At 27.3% G+C, this 18688-nt stretch overlaps 1 protein-coding gene across 1 annotated transcript in view; it reads left to right on the top strand.

Moving 5' to 3' along the window:
- Positions 1 to 18688, top strand: part of LOC121120605 (atrial natriuretic peptide receptor 1) — a 339724-nt gene that overhangs the window by 38910 nt on the left and 282126 nt on the right. The window contains exons 3-5 of the mRNA XM_071889625.1: positions 3739 to 3910; positions 3999 to 4210; positions 17827 to 17941. Of these exons, the coding sequence (XP_071745726.1) occupies positions 3739 to 3910; positions 3999 to 4210; positions 17827 to 17941 (499 nt within the window). The remainder of the gene's footprint in view (positions 1 to 3738; positions 3911 to 3998; positions 4211 to 17826; positions 17942 to 18688) is intronic.

Here is an 18688-nt window from a genome sequence, read left to right as displayed (position 1 = left end):
GATGACTTTCCTTCACTGCTGCTTTCTAAAAAGACCTCTCCACCCTCAAAATTATATTTCCACCCACTTTTTAATATCTCAATGTACGGTATGACACTTGAACGTGATAAACGAATTTCCATTCGCGCACTCTTAGCCATTGGACGTCTCCAGGGTTACCATCTACGTCGTCAGCATATCCGAAACCTTGGAGAGAAAGAAGAGCTCTGTCAAAGAGGCCGAAAAGGACCTAGAGGAGTTAAAGATAAGAGCCCAGCCCAATCCCTTCAAGTTTTTTGGTGGCACATGCAAGATATCTCGGGGTTTCACACCAGACTGTCCATTAAGGTGTCCCAAAAAAAACCAAAACTGTTTGTTATCATAAAACCTGTGCTGTATTATTATGATAATAACTAGCATAACAAAAATCATTCAGATATATTAAAAACTCAGCCAGTTCTGAAGGTTCAAAGATTTAATCGATTTTAAAGTGAAAAATTGCTACAATTTGATGGTTTCAATATTAATTAACCATTGAATTAGTAATTGTTCAGATTTCAATGGACCACATAATATAGTATATGAGCCATATATGTTTATCATAAAATCATTTCAATTGAATTAAAATATTCGATCGCATATATAAATGTATTATCATTTTTTTTTCTTAATCTCCCAATGTATTCTATGTTCAAATTTCCAGTTGGCGAATAGTCCTATAGTTGTGCAATACATACATAACATATGAAAGTTATTAAGTTATAAAATATATTTGATATTGAAGTATATATCTAAAGGCTATATATATCAATAATATGTATTTTGTTTATTTAGTATAGTTATTTTCTTTCCTATCTTAATCGATATATACGAAACACTGTTATAACTAGAATATTGTTTCTTAATTATTTTTGGATATTTTTCTTTAACTCTTAAATGTTTTTGATACAAATATGAAATATACGAAATAAGGCCTATTTTAGGCCTAAAAAGTGCCAAATAAGCCTTATATATTTTTTGCAAATATCCTGTTGGTAAGTATGAGTGGACATTAGTATAATGTTTCATCAGTACACCGCTAAACTAGGCAATTAGTATCCTCAATGACCTAATATGTGTCGTATGCCTAATTCAAGAGCTTAATATGTAATAGTCAAATTTGATTTAAAATTTTTTCTTTGATTTTGCATCATATTATGATAATTTAAATTTATATTGTAGTGTTGTAAAATACATGCAGAGTTTGATGTACCGAAAATGTACAACAAAATTAATCAAAGGTCAAATTTCCTATCCTTAACTTTATACATTTTTTTTTCTTAAGAAAGTAAATCAATATGAATATATCTTAACCATTATATATTTTATTATGTTTTTTTGTAGGAATATTATTTTATCAGATGAAACACGATTCAAATTAGTTTTAAAACGAAAAAATTATAAATCGATTTCTTATTATAATATAATTACTAACTACCTACTTTTCTGATACAAAATTATAATAAATCTATTCACAATTACCAACAAGGTTATTTAAGATGTAAAAAGTTGCAATTTGAGACAAAATAAATATTATATAAAAATATGTTTTCTTGGTATGTTGCATATATGCAATAAAAAAACATTTAAGGCTAACGATCTGTGTTTTTTTTTGTTCCTAAAAAATGTCCCTTAGGATAAGTCTAATCATAAAATATATTTATTATAAGGCTAAGGCAAGGTTGCACATTAAAATGCAAAACCTGTGATAATAGATAATTTTTTTATCGTAAAATCAGATGACAGCAATGCCTATGTGGATTTTTTTTGTTAGATCTTTTCGATCAGTATGGCTACTAACGTATTTTAAATAAAATTCATTTCACAAACCAACTTGTAATGTTCAATGCAAAACTGTAGAACAAAAATATAACATTAAGTCATATTCACCTAGTTTGGTCTAATATCAGTAATTTCTGGTATGAAATTTTTTACTTTAATTATATTGTTATTTTCAAGGCTCTATATCACAAATTTGAGCGGAGGTGAAGTGAAGTGTAAAATATATGTTTTATTTTAACCTAATACAGACAATACTTTAATTAATTTACAACTTCATATACGAATGAATTTTCTAATCTATATACAACATTTATGAATTAATTTCTGTTTATTTGTTGTCCTAAATACTTAAGTTATATTATATTAAAAAAAAAAAAAAAAGGTTACATTATTATACCCGCTGTATTACTCAAATGTATATCTCAAATTAAGAAGGAAGTTCAATTTAAAATTATGGTTTCTAGTAAAAGTCAAGTACAAGATATAAATATTAAATTTCAATTATAAATATTATTGTGATTCTTAATGTTACTCAAGACCATTTTATAATTATTTCATCTTAAAATAAAATGGTTAAAAATTTAATATCTTACCAGTAGGGTAAGCACAGTAATTTATAAGAATATATTGTTTTCTTAGGAAATATCTATGAATTACAAATTTTGTTAGATATTTTCAAAGATATTCTATTTTCTAAGGCAAAAGGGTAAAATATAGTCAAAGAAAGTATGTTAACCTGAAATTCAAATCAATTGTTTCTTTTTACATCTAAACACTACTGATACTGCAGATAGATACATTAAGTAACCGCCTCTTACCAGGGTCCTAGTTTTGATATTTTTTAAAAATCCTTCTTTTCCTATTTGAGTCATAAAAAGATAAACTATATCCCTTATTTTTTTCAGACTGTCTTGATTAACTATAGCCTGTAATGGTTAACTATGGGAATACTTAACGTATAATAATAATTGAAATAGAGAAACGTGAAAAAAATAAAAAAATAATTCAAGATAAGTCTTATCAGCCTTCAAAGTCTTATACACTCTTTACATTAAGAATAGTGAACTGCATTTCTAATCAAAATTTAAAACGCATATTTTTTTTATGGTAATAAGTAATTTATCATTATAATGTTTCCAATCCACTAAAAAAAGAAAAATATTTATTATATCATTTTAAATTATATTAAAATATCCAAACATTTATCTTTCGTATTTTTCGCCCATTTTTTTTTTTTTTTGCAAATTGTTCTAGAACCATTGATTTCCTTAAATTCAATTCGCCTAAAAGTTTAATAAATGTTTCTTATTAATCAGAAGAAAATAATACAAGGATTCGTTTATCTCAAATATTTATTTTTTCATTTGACTATAGTCTAATTCTACATATATAACTTGTCCGGAGATAAGACACTTCAATTTAAATTATGGTAAAGAGTATTTTACATTATACAAGAAACGAGTTATCTTTGGAGTTTTAATCAAGAATGCTCTGTCCCAGAATATAATTAAAATGAGATATTTATGTAACAAAACTCCAATAATTTAATTATTTCAAAAAAATAATGAATAAACGATCATATTTGAAATAATGATAAATACATTTTTAGCTAATATGTATACTAATTTTAATGTTTTTTATCTCCATGGCGTTTGGAACTCTAGATGAATTGTTTATTATTAAAATCCAGGTGATAAAATTTGATCTACTACGAAGAAAGTTATTTAAGACGTGATATCACGGCAATACCTTGTTAATACAAAAATATACGCTTTATTTTCTTGTCTCCCTACACTCACCAATATTCTGAACGTTGATTGGTTAAATGATAATACTCATAATATTCATAATATAATATAATTTATAATTTATGAATAATATTCATAAAAGTTAATATGCTATAAAATACGCTAATAATTTAATTAAATTTCTTTTCAGCTTCTGTTGGACGCCTCTTACAATTTTACAACCTCTCCTTACTTACTGCCGGAGGATTTTCTCCCGAATTTACTTCTAATAAAAGTGATCTTTTCGATGAATTCTATCTCATGACAAGAACGGGATATTCCTTTAGAACCATTGTTGAAGGAATATTCGATTTTTTTCAAATGTAAGAAAGGAATATTTCCTCTACGTAACTTTCTCAAATAATTTACTCGCACAACCTCTAATATCTTTTTTTTTACTTAAAAAAAAAGAAATGGTTGGAATCGTACCATTTTAGCTTATCACAAAACACATCACATTGACCTTTCTGGCCCAAATACTTGTAGTTTGTTCATGGCTGCAATGGTTAAAGTAGCCAATGAAAGAAAAATCTTTTATACTGAAATAAAACTTGAAGAAACAGACAAACGACATCAAGGAAATCAAACGGCGATGTTGAAAAATAATATCAATGATTTTGCAGGTGAAGATACTTTTCTATTTTATTCGTTTATGTAAATATTTATATAATGTCATCAAAAATGATCATTTATTCTTATTGCGTTAAAATAAAGACAAAACATAGGGATAAATGATTTTTTTCTGCTCAAATAATCGGTTTCCAATCACAAAAAGTCCATATTGGTTGGTTATTAACCCCAAGTATATCTTATGACCAGTTGGGTTGTTTTTAGGTATAGAGAATAGAAAAAAAATAATTCTATCTTTTTTATACGACTTTTAGCAATACGGCGTTTATGGAGCAATAACCTATTGTTAACTTTATCTAAAAAAAACCACACAAACCCACACACACAAATGTTATACATTAAATAGTATTTTCTAAATTGTCGTATCAAATTAATTGTTTTTGAATAAGCAATTTTTAAAAAAAATTGAAAAAAAAAAAAAATAATAATTGGGAAAAATTGGCTAACTAGTAGCTAACAAATGATTTTGAGACTTTTTTCTGTTTTTTTTTGTAGGAAAGATTGCGAGATAAAATAAACTACAAAAATATATTAGAAAAGATATAATTTAAAAACTTAAATTAGTTGTTGAAATTATGGAAGAGCTGCAATAACTTTACAACAGAAGAGGTTAATATCCAAAAAATAAATTTTTGAACCAGTTATACAACCACAAGTCTTAAAGTATATATTCAAGATTAATTTGGATGTGTTGGATGAACATCTAATGAATTCGGAGTACTAATTTGAGTAAAAAAAAAAGTAAGAAGATCTACAATCTATCCAAATTATGTTACACCACTCCCTTAGTGGGCTTTCTGGAGCTAAAATAGTTGATATTAGAAATTAATTAGAATTTTTTTTTGCTAACCTTGTTTAAGTTTAAATCAGAATCACTCAAAGCAGATATTATAATTTTAATAACATATTAATTATTTCTTGGAATTTAAAAAAAACCAAAACCTAGAGCGATTTAATTTACAAAATGCTGAATCAAATTGTGTCATTGAAGTACTATAATCATCGACCATATGTAAATTTACACTTAAGAATAGAATTTATACTCGAAAAAATAAAATTAATGTACCTTACGATTTTTTAAAAGTTAAACCGGCAATATTATTATAACAGATTAACAAATATTATTTAATTTGTAGTCGTCTCTTTTTTCAATAATTATACAAAATGAAGTTAGCACATATATCCTTATTCTTTATATTTAATATTAATTGGTCTTAATTGACAATACAAAACATGAAAAACTTGACGACTGTTTAAAGAATCCATCGTTCAGAAAATTTGTTTAATCGAGTTATTTATTTTACTAAATAACTTTTTATTATAAATAAAAGTTTAAGATTGAAGCTTAGTCAAATTGTACATAAAGAAATAATTTAGGTTCAAAGTATTTTCGATCTATTGTGTTGTTTTATTAATTGTTAATGCACTCCATAACGTTTTGTTTTGGCGTTGTTTAATAAAATTGACTGAGCAAATTCATGGATTAACCAACTAAATTCATAAATTACTATCAGTTTTTATTTTATTTCATAAGGAAATATAAGCATTCAGATTTTTGATATTCTATATCTGTTTAAAAATAAATTATTATTATATTAAATACTTAGATTCAAATCCGAATGATATGATGAGACTCAACTAATAATCGTTTAATACATTAATTGTATAAACAAAGTATATAACGTTACCTACCATTTTCTTATAGAACTAAAAAATTATCCGCGTTTGGCGTCATTCATAAATAGAAATTGACGTATTTGGAAGAATGAGAAAATCTTAATACTTAAATGCTTATTAAACAATGAAATAGATAATTAAAAGTATTTTCAAATCAATGCTAATTCATTGTAGGTGCTTGAAAATTTTTCCGATAGTGATGGAAAACTCCTAATTTATTTTCCATAATTGCGTCAAACTGTGATAAAATGTGCAAGATGTACATGCACAATGTATAATTTTTTTTTAAAAGCTCTGTACTAACTTTTTATACCAAAATTGAACTACTTTAAACTTCTAAAAAATATATAAACTCTTTTTCAAATATTTATGAATATTCCATAGAATGTATTCTTTACATAGCAAAATCCTTTCGATAGTTTTTCAATTAAAAAAACAAGTCTACATATTTTATTTTTTTAAATTCTATCTTAGTATCACGAATCAGCGATAAGGTTTTGTATCAAATCTCGTTTTTGATAATTTTGCACTGACTTTCTTGTGTATTTTACCTTTTTATAGGTTTGAGTCAAGTTTTGAATTTGAAAAAACAACAACACTTATACACATAAATTTCTTTTATTTTTTTGCAAGATTTGATGTTAGTTTAAAATATGTGCTTATATTTTATATCCAAGCAATTTATGGGTAAAAAAACTATCATATTTTGAGGGTATTGCTTGAAATAGAAAAACTTTCAAAACTTTTTTGAAGCGTAAACAAATACGAAGTGGTACAATAAAATCTGAATACTTTAAATTTTGAACTTCAACAATACATAATTTAATAATTAACAATCGAATTTCAACAAAAGTAATACTATAAATAGATGTGTGTCTGACATATCTTAATCATTAATGTAACCACCCTTAGCGACAATGATGGCTTCCAGATGCCTAAAACAAACTGTCACCCACTGATAATATAGTCCTCTGTCATGGGGTTGAAGTCCTTGGTGTTTAAATGAGGGACACTGCAGACCTTCCTTTCAACATTCACCCAAAAGGTATACTCAAGGGGGTTTGCAGCCCTGCCCTTGAAGTGTCAAAAATACTTCAAAAAACTCAAAAGACTCCTTCAAAAGAGTCTTGCAACGAGGAAGATGGTTTTTTTATTGCTGGTGTCAAAAATGGACTCTCCACCCTTACAAGGCTCTTTCCACATTGTAATCTTTTTAAATCTATGCATCAGGCTTCATATAATTGAGGGGATTGGCCTGCACTGTTTTCTTCATCACATCTGGGTTCATTTTGGCCTTCTTAACATAGTCCTTCTTCCTCTCCAACGTTTTAGATATGCTGACGGTGTGCCCTAATGCTTGGAGTTGTCAAATGGAAATTTGTCATTCAAATTCAATAGCCATTTTCTCGGCTTGTACTTCAGCTAGAGGGCTGAAGTTTGTTTTGTTTTCTAAGCAATTGTTTATTCTTTACTATATCCCAATATGAATTAATTTTAACAAATCAACCTTAATTAATTATTAAGTTTGTAAGTCTTCAGATTTCAATGGACCACCGGTATGACACATCATAAAGTGTTTTTGTTCTTATAGGTATAGTTTCATTACAATATTGAGTTTATTAAATCAGAATTTTCTTTGAGGCTAAAATTAAAAAAGAGACTAATATTTATAGGTAAAAAATTGAATTTTATATATAGGGTGCGACATTATAACTACAAATATAAAGTTTTGTTTTACACAGTTTTGAAAATCATATCAGAAACAGACTCTGAATAAACAGATCCTCAGAGAATTAATAGCTGGTGGTTTTTTCATTTGTTCGTTTCTCATTAAAACACTTTTTTTTTAAGTTTTAGAGGCAAATATACAAAATTTATTGAGTAACATATCTATATCTAAATAATTGTGGATGATTAAATGATGAGATCATTATTTTTTGCTTGTTCCGGAAAGTTCTTAATCATGTTTTTTTTTAATAAAAATAAATCTGGTTTCAATTACCCGATTTGAACAAACTTTAACAATTTATAATTCCTACATAACAACATATCTAATTAAATCAATTTGATCTGACTAGCATGATTATCAGCGGAGGTCTTTGGGATCAAGGAATAGTACAAATTTCAATTTATGAAAATAAATTGAATAAATGATTTTTATAAATTAAAAATTGACCCAATTAACATTTCTTAATAAATTGTGCTAATAAGAACTAAACCAATTAGTTTAATTTTTCAAAATATTATTTCAAACTATTTTTTAGTAATATTTATAATCAATTCCTCACTATTCCAACACATAAAAGCAACTGACTGTATTTAAAAAACAACAGCTTCAGAATCTCCGCTCTAGAATGAAACCACTCATTTGGGACTACCACTGATACAGCCTGATTGTCACGCACTATCAAAATAAAAATATTTTTCTACACCTTGAATAATAACTTTTTGTGGATTATTGACTTTTTCATACTTAAAAGTTCACTCAAATTTAAAAAAGAGTAAAAAAACTCCGTGAAAAGTTCGTAATATTTTATGATATTACATTCGAATAGAAAACAATATGTCTAAATATAAATAAATAAACGGTTTAGTTTGTATCATGACCTGATTTTTTGGCCAAAAACATTTGTGCCAAAGGACAATTTTCCGAATGATATTTCGCCGAACGGACATTGTGATAAAAAGGTTGTAGACAAAACCATTGCGTTGTAAAATTGTCGTGTACATTATCATTTAAATATAAAATTGTTGTCGGTAATATTACCTTGAAGCAACATCACTGAAAGCAATCTGATTTTGATTAATTACATTGAAAGACAATATTATCGTGTGCAATTTTGTTGCACTTTACATTATAATCGGAAAATAAAATTATTGAATGATGAAGAAACTTGCCATGAAATACACCATTTAATATCCCCAGCCCAAAGGCTGTACAGGTGAAGCACTGTGCCCAAATGCAGCTTAAACTTGACCTCAACCGCGTTTTGAAGCATCAATGACAAATATCCCAGAAAACCCACAGAACCACAAGTTGAGTAAATGAGTTCCTGAGCTTCGATATAGGTTAAATTATTTAGTCGTCGCTTCCCTGAGCATCCAGAAACACTCATAATATCTCAAAATACACCACGACCCTCAAATTGTACAGGTGAAATGCTAGACCCCAAGGTAGTTTAAACTCTACCGCTGTCACGTTTCTACGTCCCAAGTACCCTTTCTAATATTCTATTTCATATACCTGCTCCACATGTTGTGCTCCATCTACTACTACGCAAGTACTTTCTATTTTTTGTACTATCTTTATGTGATGTAAGGTGTTGATTGGTTGTTCTAAAGAGAGGTCTCACTGAAGCTAAGATATTTTCCGGATATTTGGTTGGGATGTAGCGGCTGTTCTACTTATACACATTGGCATTAACGGTTAAATTTTTTTCTTAAGAAAAGAGAGAAACTTTGCTCAATATGTTTATTGGTCTTGAGAATACTTAGAATCTTCATAGCTCTTTCCAACTGTATCAGCTTTCTCTGTTCATAGATAATACGTCTTATTTTCCTTTACCGTGATTTTGCACCAATTTCATTTCTGATTGAAAGTAATGAAATGTGTACCATAAGATAGGATCAACCCTGTAAATAATTTATTAAAGAAGCAGAAGCTTCTCAAGCATTATTTCTATGAACTTCGGAGCTGTACTGAATTCAACATGTGAATATATAGAAAATATGATGACTTGGTTACCCGAGGGAATTTTTTTGTCATGACTCGACTTGGGTCCATTTTTGAAACCTGCGACTTGAATTGATCGCACAATCTGAGACTCAGAACTTGATTTGGAGTCGAAAGCTAGTTTCTACTTAACTCAAGAAAAACCTTGAACAGTATGCACCCTATACTATAATACTCAAACAAAATTTGAAAACTTGAACTAAGCTTGATAACAATATTCAAGCATCTGGAGTTGTGAGCAAAGACTTGAGACTCCACTACGATTTGCAGTATAAATATTTTTTTCTCCACTTCTGGTATATGACGGTTTAAATGGAAGGATTGTTGAGGAGAACTTATAGCAGAGGTGGCTAAACTTTAAAGCTCGGGAGGTAGCTATATTTTACAAAAAATAAGGTAAGACAAAATATGTAATTCATTTATTGATTTGAAAAACAAGTAACAAGTTGGAGTATTAATGAGATTTGTGTATTCGGTCATAATCATTAAACATATTTTCAAAATTAGAAGTGAAGATTGACTTTGTGATAAGTTTTATTACGGGTTGATAATTTTAACAGAACAATCTCAAATCTACGTTGTTTAAGCCTATTTGTACAAAGAATACAAATGTTTCCTTGATCTATTCTAATTATTATCAATATTTGTGGAATTTTATTAGTTTTGTAGTTTGCTAACCTTTAGCTAGGATCACTGTTTCTTAATCTTTTTCGAGGTACTGAACCCCACCACATTCATATAACTATTAACCGAACCCTTCTTAATTGGTTAAGTGGAGCGTGTCATCACAAATCAAGTGTGTTTTGATCCCCGCCGAATCCCTGAGACTGACTCACCAAACCCCTTAGGTTCGATCAAATCCATGCTAAGAGCCACTGTCATAGAGAAACATGTAACAGTAGAATATTGATCAGGAATAACTTAATTTGAGAGACAAATAAATGTCTCAAATCTTGTTTCCAATTGTGAACCATGTGGATAATAGGTTAAGATACACAAAATAATCAAAAATATCTATATAGAAATAACAAATAGGATAAGTCCAAATGAAATGAATGAAGGCGCTTTCTTTTGTATATTTCCACTCTCTATAAATAGTGCATAAATAGAATATTTTTTTCATCTTTTTTCTTCTCTTTTCAGATTTTATTATACATAAATCTTTCAAAGAGTGAGGATTCTGTTTCTGGTTACCATATATGTTTTCAAATGTAGTTTTTATGAAGAAAGGAAGTTAATTTGATCATTGAGGGCAAGCAAGTTATTGATATATAATTTTTTGGTTAAATTGGTTGCATACAAAATTATTTTTTCTCTATTTTTTGATCAAAATTAAATACATTTACGTCAAGGACAGTTGCTTTCAATTATTTTATACATCAAATCACCTTTTTTTACAAGTGTGCGTACATTGTTGTCCACGACCTTAATTCGAAATAAAAAGTTCTGATAGCATAATTAGTATAGATGTTTCGATACTTTTTCAGCCAATGAAATAATACAACAATTTTCTTATTCATTCAAAAAACAATTGAAAATATTTTCTAACATTTTTATAGAAATCAAAACTATTATACATATAATAACATCAATAAATAGTAGACAGAAAATTGAAACAAAGAAAAATTTTTAGTCTTCAATTTTGTTGTCATTTGGAGTATAATTTTTTTTTCTATAAATATTTTTATGACATAGTGGCGTTGTGAATATGGGTTCCATAACAAATTTAAATTTGTTTGTATTCCGATACCAATATTGTACATTTTGCTTGTTCCTACAAAATGGGTCTTATCATAGAAAAATTAAGTAAAATGAAGGATTTTATTCGGAAGCTTTTTATTTTTATGATATCATAGCAATAATTGTGAAAAAAAAAGTCAAAGTGAATATTTTTAGGGCAGAAAAGGTTCATAAGTCCATTAGATTATGATCTAATCAATAAATACTTATAAAATACATTAGATATAAAAAATATCAAAATTTTAAATCTTCCTGCCTCTAAAAAATTCATAACTTACTACAATCAGTCAAATAATTATGTACTTAATTATAATCAATTTCGTAATATTACTTATTTATCAAAAATTCTTAAAGAAAATTAAAATTTTAACTCCAAAAATCAATCAATATTAAACTTATTTTTGAAGCTGTAAAATGAGGTTTATTTTTTAGTTTGAGTTATAATATAGTGCATTTTTTAGTAAATTAAAAAATTTAAACTTCCATATATCATTCATTTCACTAGATCTTTGTAATATTAGACACATTTTGTAGGATCTGTATTCAAGATAACTTAATAAATATATTTTTCTAATATGGCTCTTAATCGAAATTATAGTCAAAAATGTTATTTAAAAAAAAGCTTTTAATCCAAATCTACTGCGATTGAAAAATCTAATGGTCATTTTCGTTTTATATACCTTAAATAATACTAGTAAATGTGGATTATAGCAGGTGAGCAAATATGCAGATTCTTAGTAGTATGATCAGTGTTATGTTTAATTAAAGTTCGAATATTTGTACGAAAAGAGGTAAACTTTGAGGGACTCCCAAACAGGTTTTTGTGCTCCCACATGTCACACTACCCCCCTTAAAAAAATTGACACATAGTTTGTGTTGTTGTTGGGATGACCTCCCCTTATCCAAAAGTTATCAATATCGGTGTTACACTTTATATCTAATGCCGACTCCATTACTTTCTTTTAAGTATATTACTGGGTTGTTTAGCTACCCAACCATTAAAATAAATATTTTAGAATGAACAAACTTTTTTTCCTTTAGTAGTTGTTACTAGGTATTTGTAGACTAGAGATGTTAGAATATTTCGAACTAGTAAATTATTATCACACAATCCATTTTCTCTACAGAATACGACATTTTCCACTCAATTTTCATTTCTATAAAACACATTATTTAATACCTCTTTAATTTATTCCAAAATTTGTTAGTTACTCAGAAATTTATGAAGTACCATCTTCCTAAAAATAGATACACGAAGTATGTTAAGCAAATATGAACGGTTAAGTGTTTTTTAACACCCTTAACTTTTGTAAAAAAAACAACTTTTGTTTATTCTAACTTCGTAAGAATTTTCTTCAGATAATAATTCACATAAAACTCATCCATATGTACTTACACATATTTTTTCTTTTCACTTTAGAATCATTCTTAAAATCTGTAAGAATACATAAAAATAAATTAATTACAAAATTGTTGGTATTTATTTACAAAGTTATAAATCGTATAAACTATATAAAACCATAATTAATTCATCATTTTGTATCGTAGTAGACACAAATATAAGATAATTTTTAATTAACATTTGGATTTTCCTATGGAGACACTGCAAATTACAATTAAAGATTGTAAAAATTTCCTTTCATAATCAAAGATAAATAACAGAATATATCTATTTGAAAAGCTATATCAAGGACAAATAATATTTCATAAATATAGTTATGGTTATAAAATATAATAAATAATCTTAAGTATTTCGATTTATCACAGGAATTTAAATATAATGTCCATAATAGACCAAAATATTTAAAGAGAGTTTTTCAGTTTATGTATGAACTTATCAAGTAAGTTTTTTGAGGGAATTTCTCCTTAACTTCATACTTATTCAAGCTAGTTTTTCTCGATCTCCAATTCTACTCTGAGTCCAAAAGTACTTACAATTATAATTCTGCAACAAATCTTCTGTGTTACACTCAGTCTTTTATGAGCACACACGAATGTTCAATCAAGTTTTGAATATAATTGATTTTTTTAGGAAAGGATGTTCACTATTTAGGAATGAAATAATAATGACTACTGGTCAGAAAAAGAAAATTCCTTCTTTATATTGCCAATTGCAAATTAACGGGCAGCTAAAAAACACACCGTATTTCCATGATTGAATTAATATAAATTTAAAACTAAACTTTGTATGTACATTGTGCATATATCTGCTTTTTGAATATACAAATGCCTTTGTAGTACAAACAAATAAATTTGCAAAGCTAAAAATGTTATAGAATTATATATAAATTAATTATTGTCCTATTGAATATTAAAAACATTTGCTGTATATTGTGAAAAAATCAAGGAAATTCTGAATTAATTGTGTGTGTGTGTTTTTTTTATAAATTTACTAACAAATATTATACCTGCCTTCCTCCTTATAACAAAAATGGCCATACTATGAAAAACCATAATCTCTTATTAACATTTATTACACTCAGCCTTCTGGATCTAAGAAGTATATTCATTTTTTGAATAAGGAAATAGACTGTAGAATAAGTAATGATACGGGTCTGCGCATTGGAATCCTTTTACCCAGTCTTCAAACCTATTCGAGTAAATTTCATGAATTTGCTTACCATAATCAATTTTTCTTCCTGCCATCAAAGTTTCTTTTGATAATATATTTCGACATGTGAAAATATTTTCTTCCAACTGGAGTTATGAAATCGTGACTGGGGACACTGAGTGTAGCTTAAACTTCGAACCACTTCACGCTATTAAACTTTATTGTTTAGTTGTTTATGCACGCTCTCTAGAAATTATATCAAAGCAGGGCTTTCACAAATGAACATTTTTTTAAAACTCTTTGTAAATGAACTGGGATTTTTTACACCTCAAATTTTATTGAATTACTTTTAAATTATTTAAACAACATGCTTTAATCGATCAGTTCAAATAAAAATAACTTTATATCATCATATCTTTTTGAACTATAGTTCATATGCATTGAAATTTTAAATTAAGATCTAATAAATTTAAATATTTTTTTACAGTAAAGTTGTTCTTTTTTTTTCAATTTTTCAATGTGAGTCGCACGTTACATAAATTGTCATTCAAAATATTCCAAGCAATCTCAACAAAAACTATGAATAAGTATTTGGTATTCAAAATTCGATGAAAATTATGTATATGAAAAAAAATCAAATTGAATAATTTAACCGTAACAATAATAAAATGTATTTTCTAGTGATCACAAATAAATGCTGCTAAGATGATTTTACATTGTTTTCAGTATTTATTGTTAACTCACAGAAGTACTTTAACGATTTAAATTATTTCTGACGGAGGCACAAATATTGAAAAAGTCAACAAAAGATTACAAATTTATGTAGCGTAATTTTGAGTCTATGTCAAACGGCTATCATATATGAACTTATCCATTGAATTTTTTAACAAGCGTTTTATCCCAATTCACTAACTACATCGAAAAATGGATGTTAAAAAAAATGGTGATATAAATAATCTTTAAAGTCATTCCTTTGATTTGTAATTATTTTCCAACTCAATAGATGTCTTTTTGGTCCCGTGTGTACATATGCTCTCGCTCCAGTTGCGAGATATACCGGTGCTTGGAATATCCCTGTAATTACGACTGGAGGTCAATCCATAAACTTTAGAAATAAGTTACAATATTATGACGTCCGTCGGAGGAACTTAAACACAATTTGCAGAATTATTTTCTTCCTTATTAGCAAAGTTTAACTGGTAATGTTGAGAGACGTTAGTGATATATACAAATTCTCACATATGTACATATGTATGTAAAATGATTGACTTGTGGGTTAAAAGTTATATGCCTTATGAACTATCAATTTGGAGCAATACTACGATGTTTATTGAATTACAATTGAAAATAATGAATTGAATTGATTTCAAAATTTATGAACACAATAACGAATAATAGTTTCTAATGACATTTAATGACATAAATAGAGGCACTTTAATAAATGTTCATTTCACTTCAAATATTTAAAACAAATTAGGTAGGTAATTTGTGAGCTAATATAAAACTACCTTCCAGACTATTATTGACAAAAATTTATGAAAGCCAAACCTTAAACTACCAACATATATTCAAATACCTCAATATGAGTTAAATTTATTATAAGATTTACCATTATCAAAGTAGAGCCCTAAACAATTTTCAGATTAATTGAAAAAACTGACCGAACTAATTGGTACTGTTCAATATATATTATCAAAATATATAAAAAAATATGTGTTAGTTTCTCTATCGAGAACAGAGCTTCTCAAACGGTGGACTGTTATAAAATGCTGTACTTTTTGAAAATAGTTAGATGAGTTGGAATATTTATTGCTAAGCTATAAAAAAAGTTTTCTTATTTTCTAAAAACAAAACACTACCAAAAGTTGTTTCCAATATTTCCATTATTTCATAAATATGTCCCGAATAAGAAAATTTGAATTTATCTTTTATTATGTATTTAGCCTTTGCATCAATAAATAATACCTATTTGCATCCATTTTTTAAGGATAGTTTTCTATTCGTGTATAAGGAGTCAATTAGTCATGTTTAGAGGCACAGCTAGGTCATTGAGATCGTAGTAAGACTGTATCATACAAAAATAAAAGAAACACAAAAATGGGCCCTGGATAATGGTGAAACTGCACCATTTATCTTTTTGTCTGTTGTTTCATCTATTGTTATACTTAACTGTTTATTATTTTGTAGGGGAATTGTAATTTAAGCAAGTAGAAATACAGTCTTTAATCATATACAAAGTATGAAATTTAAAAAAATTAATATGCCTATTTTTTTCTTGTATAATATACATATACACAAAAATAAAGAATATAAATGTTATCATAAGAAATAGTACTTAAATCTTAACAAACCAAACATTATTCCTTCATAACATACCAACATCAGTCATAACACAGTAAATAATTTAAAAAAATGGTCAAGATATACGACTAAAAAAGAAAAATAAGCTTTCATGGTCTATATTACTCCGTCTTTTTCAACATTATCTTTAACCTTTGCTTGCACATTCCCAGGCATCACATATTATTTCTGTAGTTTACATTCTCCGAAGATTCAGGTTTGGGAAATTCAGAGTGTTAATTCACATTAGGTCAAGTATATTCAGAGTTGGGAGGTGTTAATAATCAAAATATTATGCATAAATCAATTAATGAGACCACGTTGAGTATAAGATCCCTTCAAAAAGTACTCATGCAGAGGGTTCATGGGTCTGCTAGAGGTAATGTATTGTACGATATTAAAATATAAAAAATATTTAGATAATGTCTTATTCAAAATAAAACAAAAAATAATAATAGTTAAAAATCAATTGTTTCAAAAATAGACTTTCAGTGGTAGATTATATTATTATATTCAAGAAAATACCAACACTTTAAATGATCGAGACTTAAAGAAGAGGGATAGAAAAGGATTTCTTAATGAAAAAATATATACGGATATGTATTGAGACATCTATGTTAAAAATATTGTTTAATTCTAAGGTTTACGTAATAAAATATTTATGTTTGAACCCTTTGGTACACTGGTGTCACTCTTGATGAGAAAGTAGTTTTTTTTAGAATAATTGTATCTACTGGTAAATTATTGTTTTATTCTGCGTAATATCTTTTGTTGTGCTGAAAAAAGTTTAAAATATTCAGTTGAATGAAATATAAGTTGTAAAAAAACAAAAAACAATCAAATATATTTCCAAACTAATGGCAGTATTAAAAGTGACTATATCTATACTCTACTTCATAAAGTGGATTTTGGAGACAAATAGGATATTGATATATCTTTTAAATAATTCAGATTATCAATTTATTGCTGATGAAGAGATTTTAAAAACAAAAACTACTGATTACAATGACTAGTAGAATGTAAAATAAAACTACTCAAAGATATAATAAATGATTAATTTTTTTTAATGCGTAAAAAACTCCTTTCACAGTCAGAGAGACATCCAATTTATATAATTTTTTTCTCTAATGGAATGATGAAAATTGTTTTAAATATCAATAATAAAATATACAAATATAATTATAATTGCTATATTTTTCCAGTACTAATAATAATTTTTTTACCCCAAAATATTATAACAGGCAATTTAATTTAACAAGGTTAACTCAGTCGTACCGTATGTCTCTATTTACTTATAAGTCATAAAACACTAATACATGTCATTGAAAGCACGTTAATAATATAAAAAAAAACAGACCTATACTTTGGTGCCACATATCACCATGACTAACTTTAATTAAATGTGAACTATTTCAATATATATTCAATGTTTCACAAAAATATGAATTTCTTTACTTTCTAATACCATTATAGTAACTTCATATTTGATACCCTTTTATCTATACCATAATTTATAAAAGAAATATCACATTGCAAGAATTATTTCAATTTAAAAAAATCTCTTTTAGTGGTTGTTCTATGTGCCTCTCCTAAAAAGGTACGAGATATCCTATTGGCAGCTGAAGGACTCGGCTTATTGGATCTAGGAGAATACGTTTTCTTCAATGTTGAATTGTTTACAAGGTAAGAAAAATGCTTTTTCTTTAAAACAAATATATATATGTATACATAATTATTTTCCATTTTATTTCTGAATGAATCATTTTTACCCCTTCCAATGATATATTTATGAAAGGTTTTACAATATGAAATATTTAAAAAAAATATATATATTTTTCCTTATTTGAGCTTTTTTAAAAATAGAGACAATAATAATTTTAATTTATGGCCAATATTCCCCCTCACAATACCCCGAGAAATTACTTTTTCTTGTAAATGCTCTAATAAATTTACCGTAATTATACTCTCGATGATAAAATTTAAATATTTCGTGAATCAAGTTGTAATTTGTACTACAGGATAAAAGCCAGCTTCTATAATACTTCCAACAGTTATCTTGATTGATTCCCTTCCTTTGTGACTACAAATAATCGGTCATCAAAGAAAAGCTTCTCAACGTGGACGCTTGTCTTCTTTGCAATTTAATATTAAAACGTAAATTATATTTGTCCCAGGCACGGGCCAAAATAAAATAGTATCTAACAGTTTTTAGGGGAATAACAGCAAGGTTTGGCAGAAGGAGCATTCGGGGCATTAAAATTATGGACACAACAAACTTTAGGTCTTTGATCTTGGTGAAAAGGAACTGGAGTCTCTTGATTTACCATAATTAAATCAAAGATTTTCTTTGAAATTAATTTAGGAGAAATGGATCCCACCGTTGCCACCCATTGTGGGTTAAAGAAAGGATGAATAAATTATAGAATTTTG

Source organism: Lepeophtheirus salmonis, chromosome 6 (assembly GCF_016086655.4).
Source record: "Lepeophtheirus salmonis chromosome 6, UVic_Lsal_1.4, whole genome shotgun sequence".
Classification (NCBI taxonomy): Eukaryota; Metazoa; Arthropoda; class Copepoda; order Siphonostomatoida; family Caligidae; genus Lepeophtheirus; species Lepeophtheirus salmonis.
Note: the sequence above shows the minus strand (reverse complement) of the source record. Positions and strands in the feature narration are given on the sequence as shown.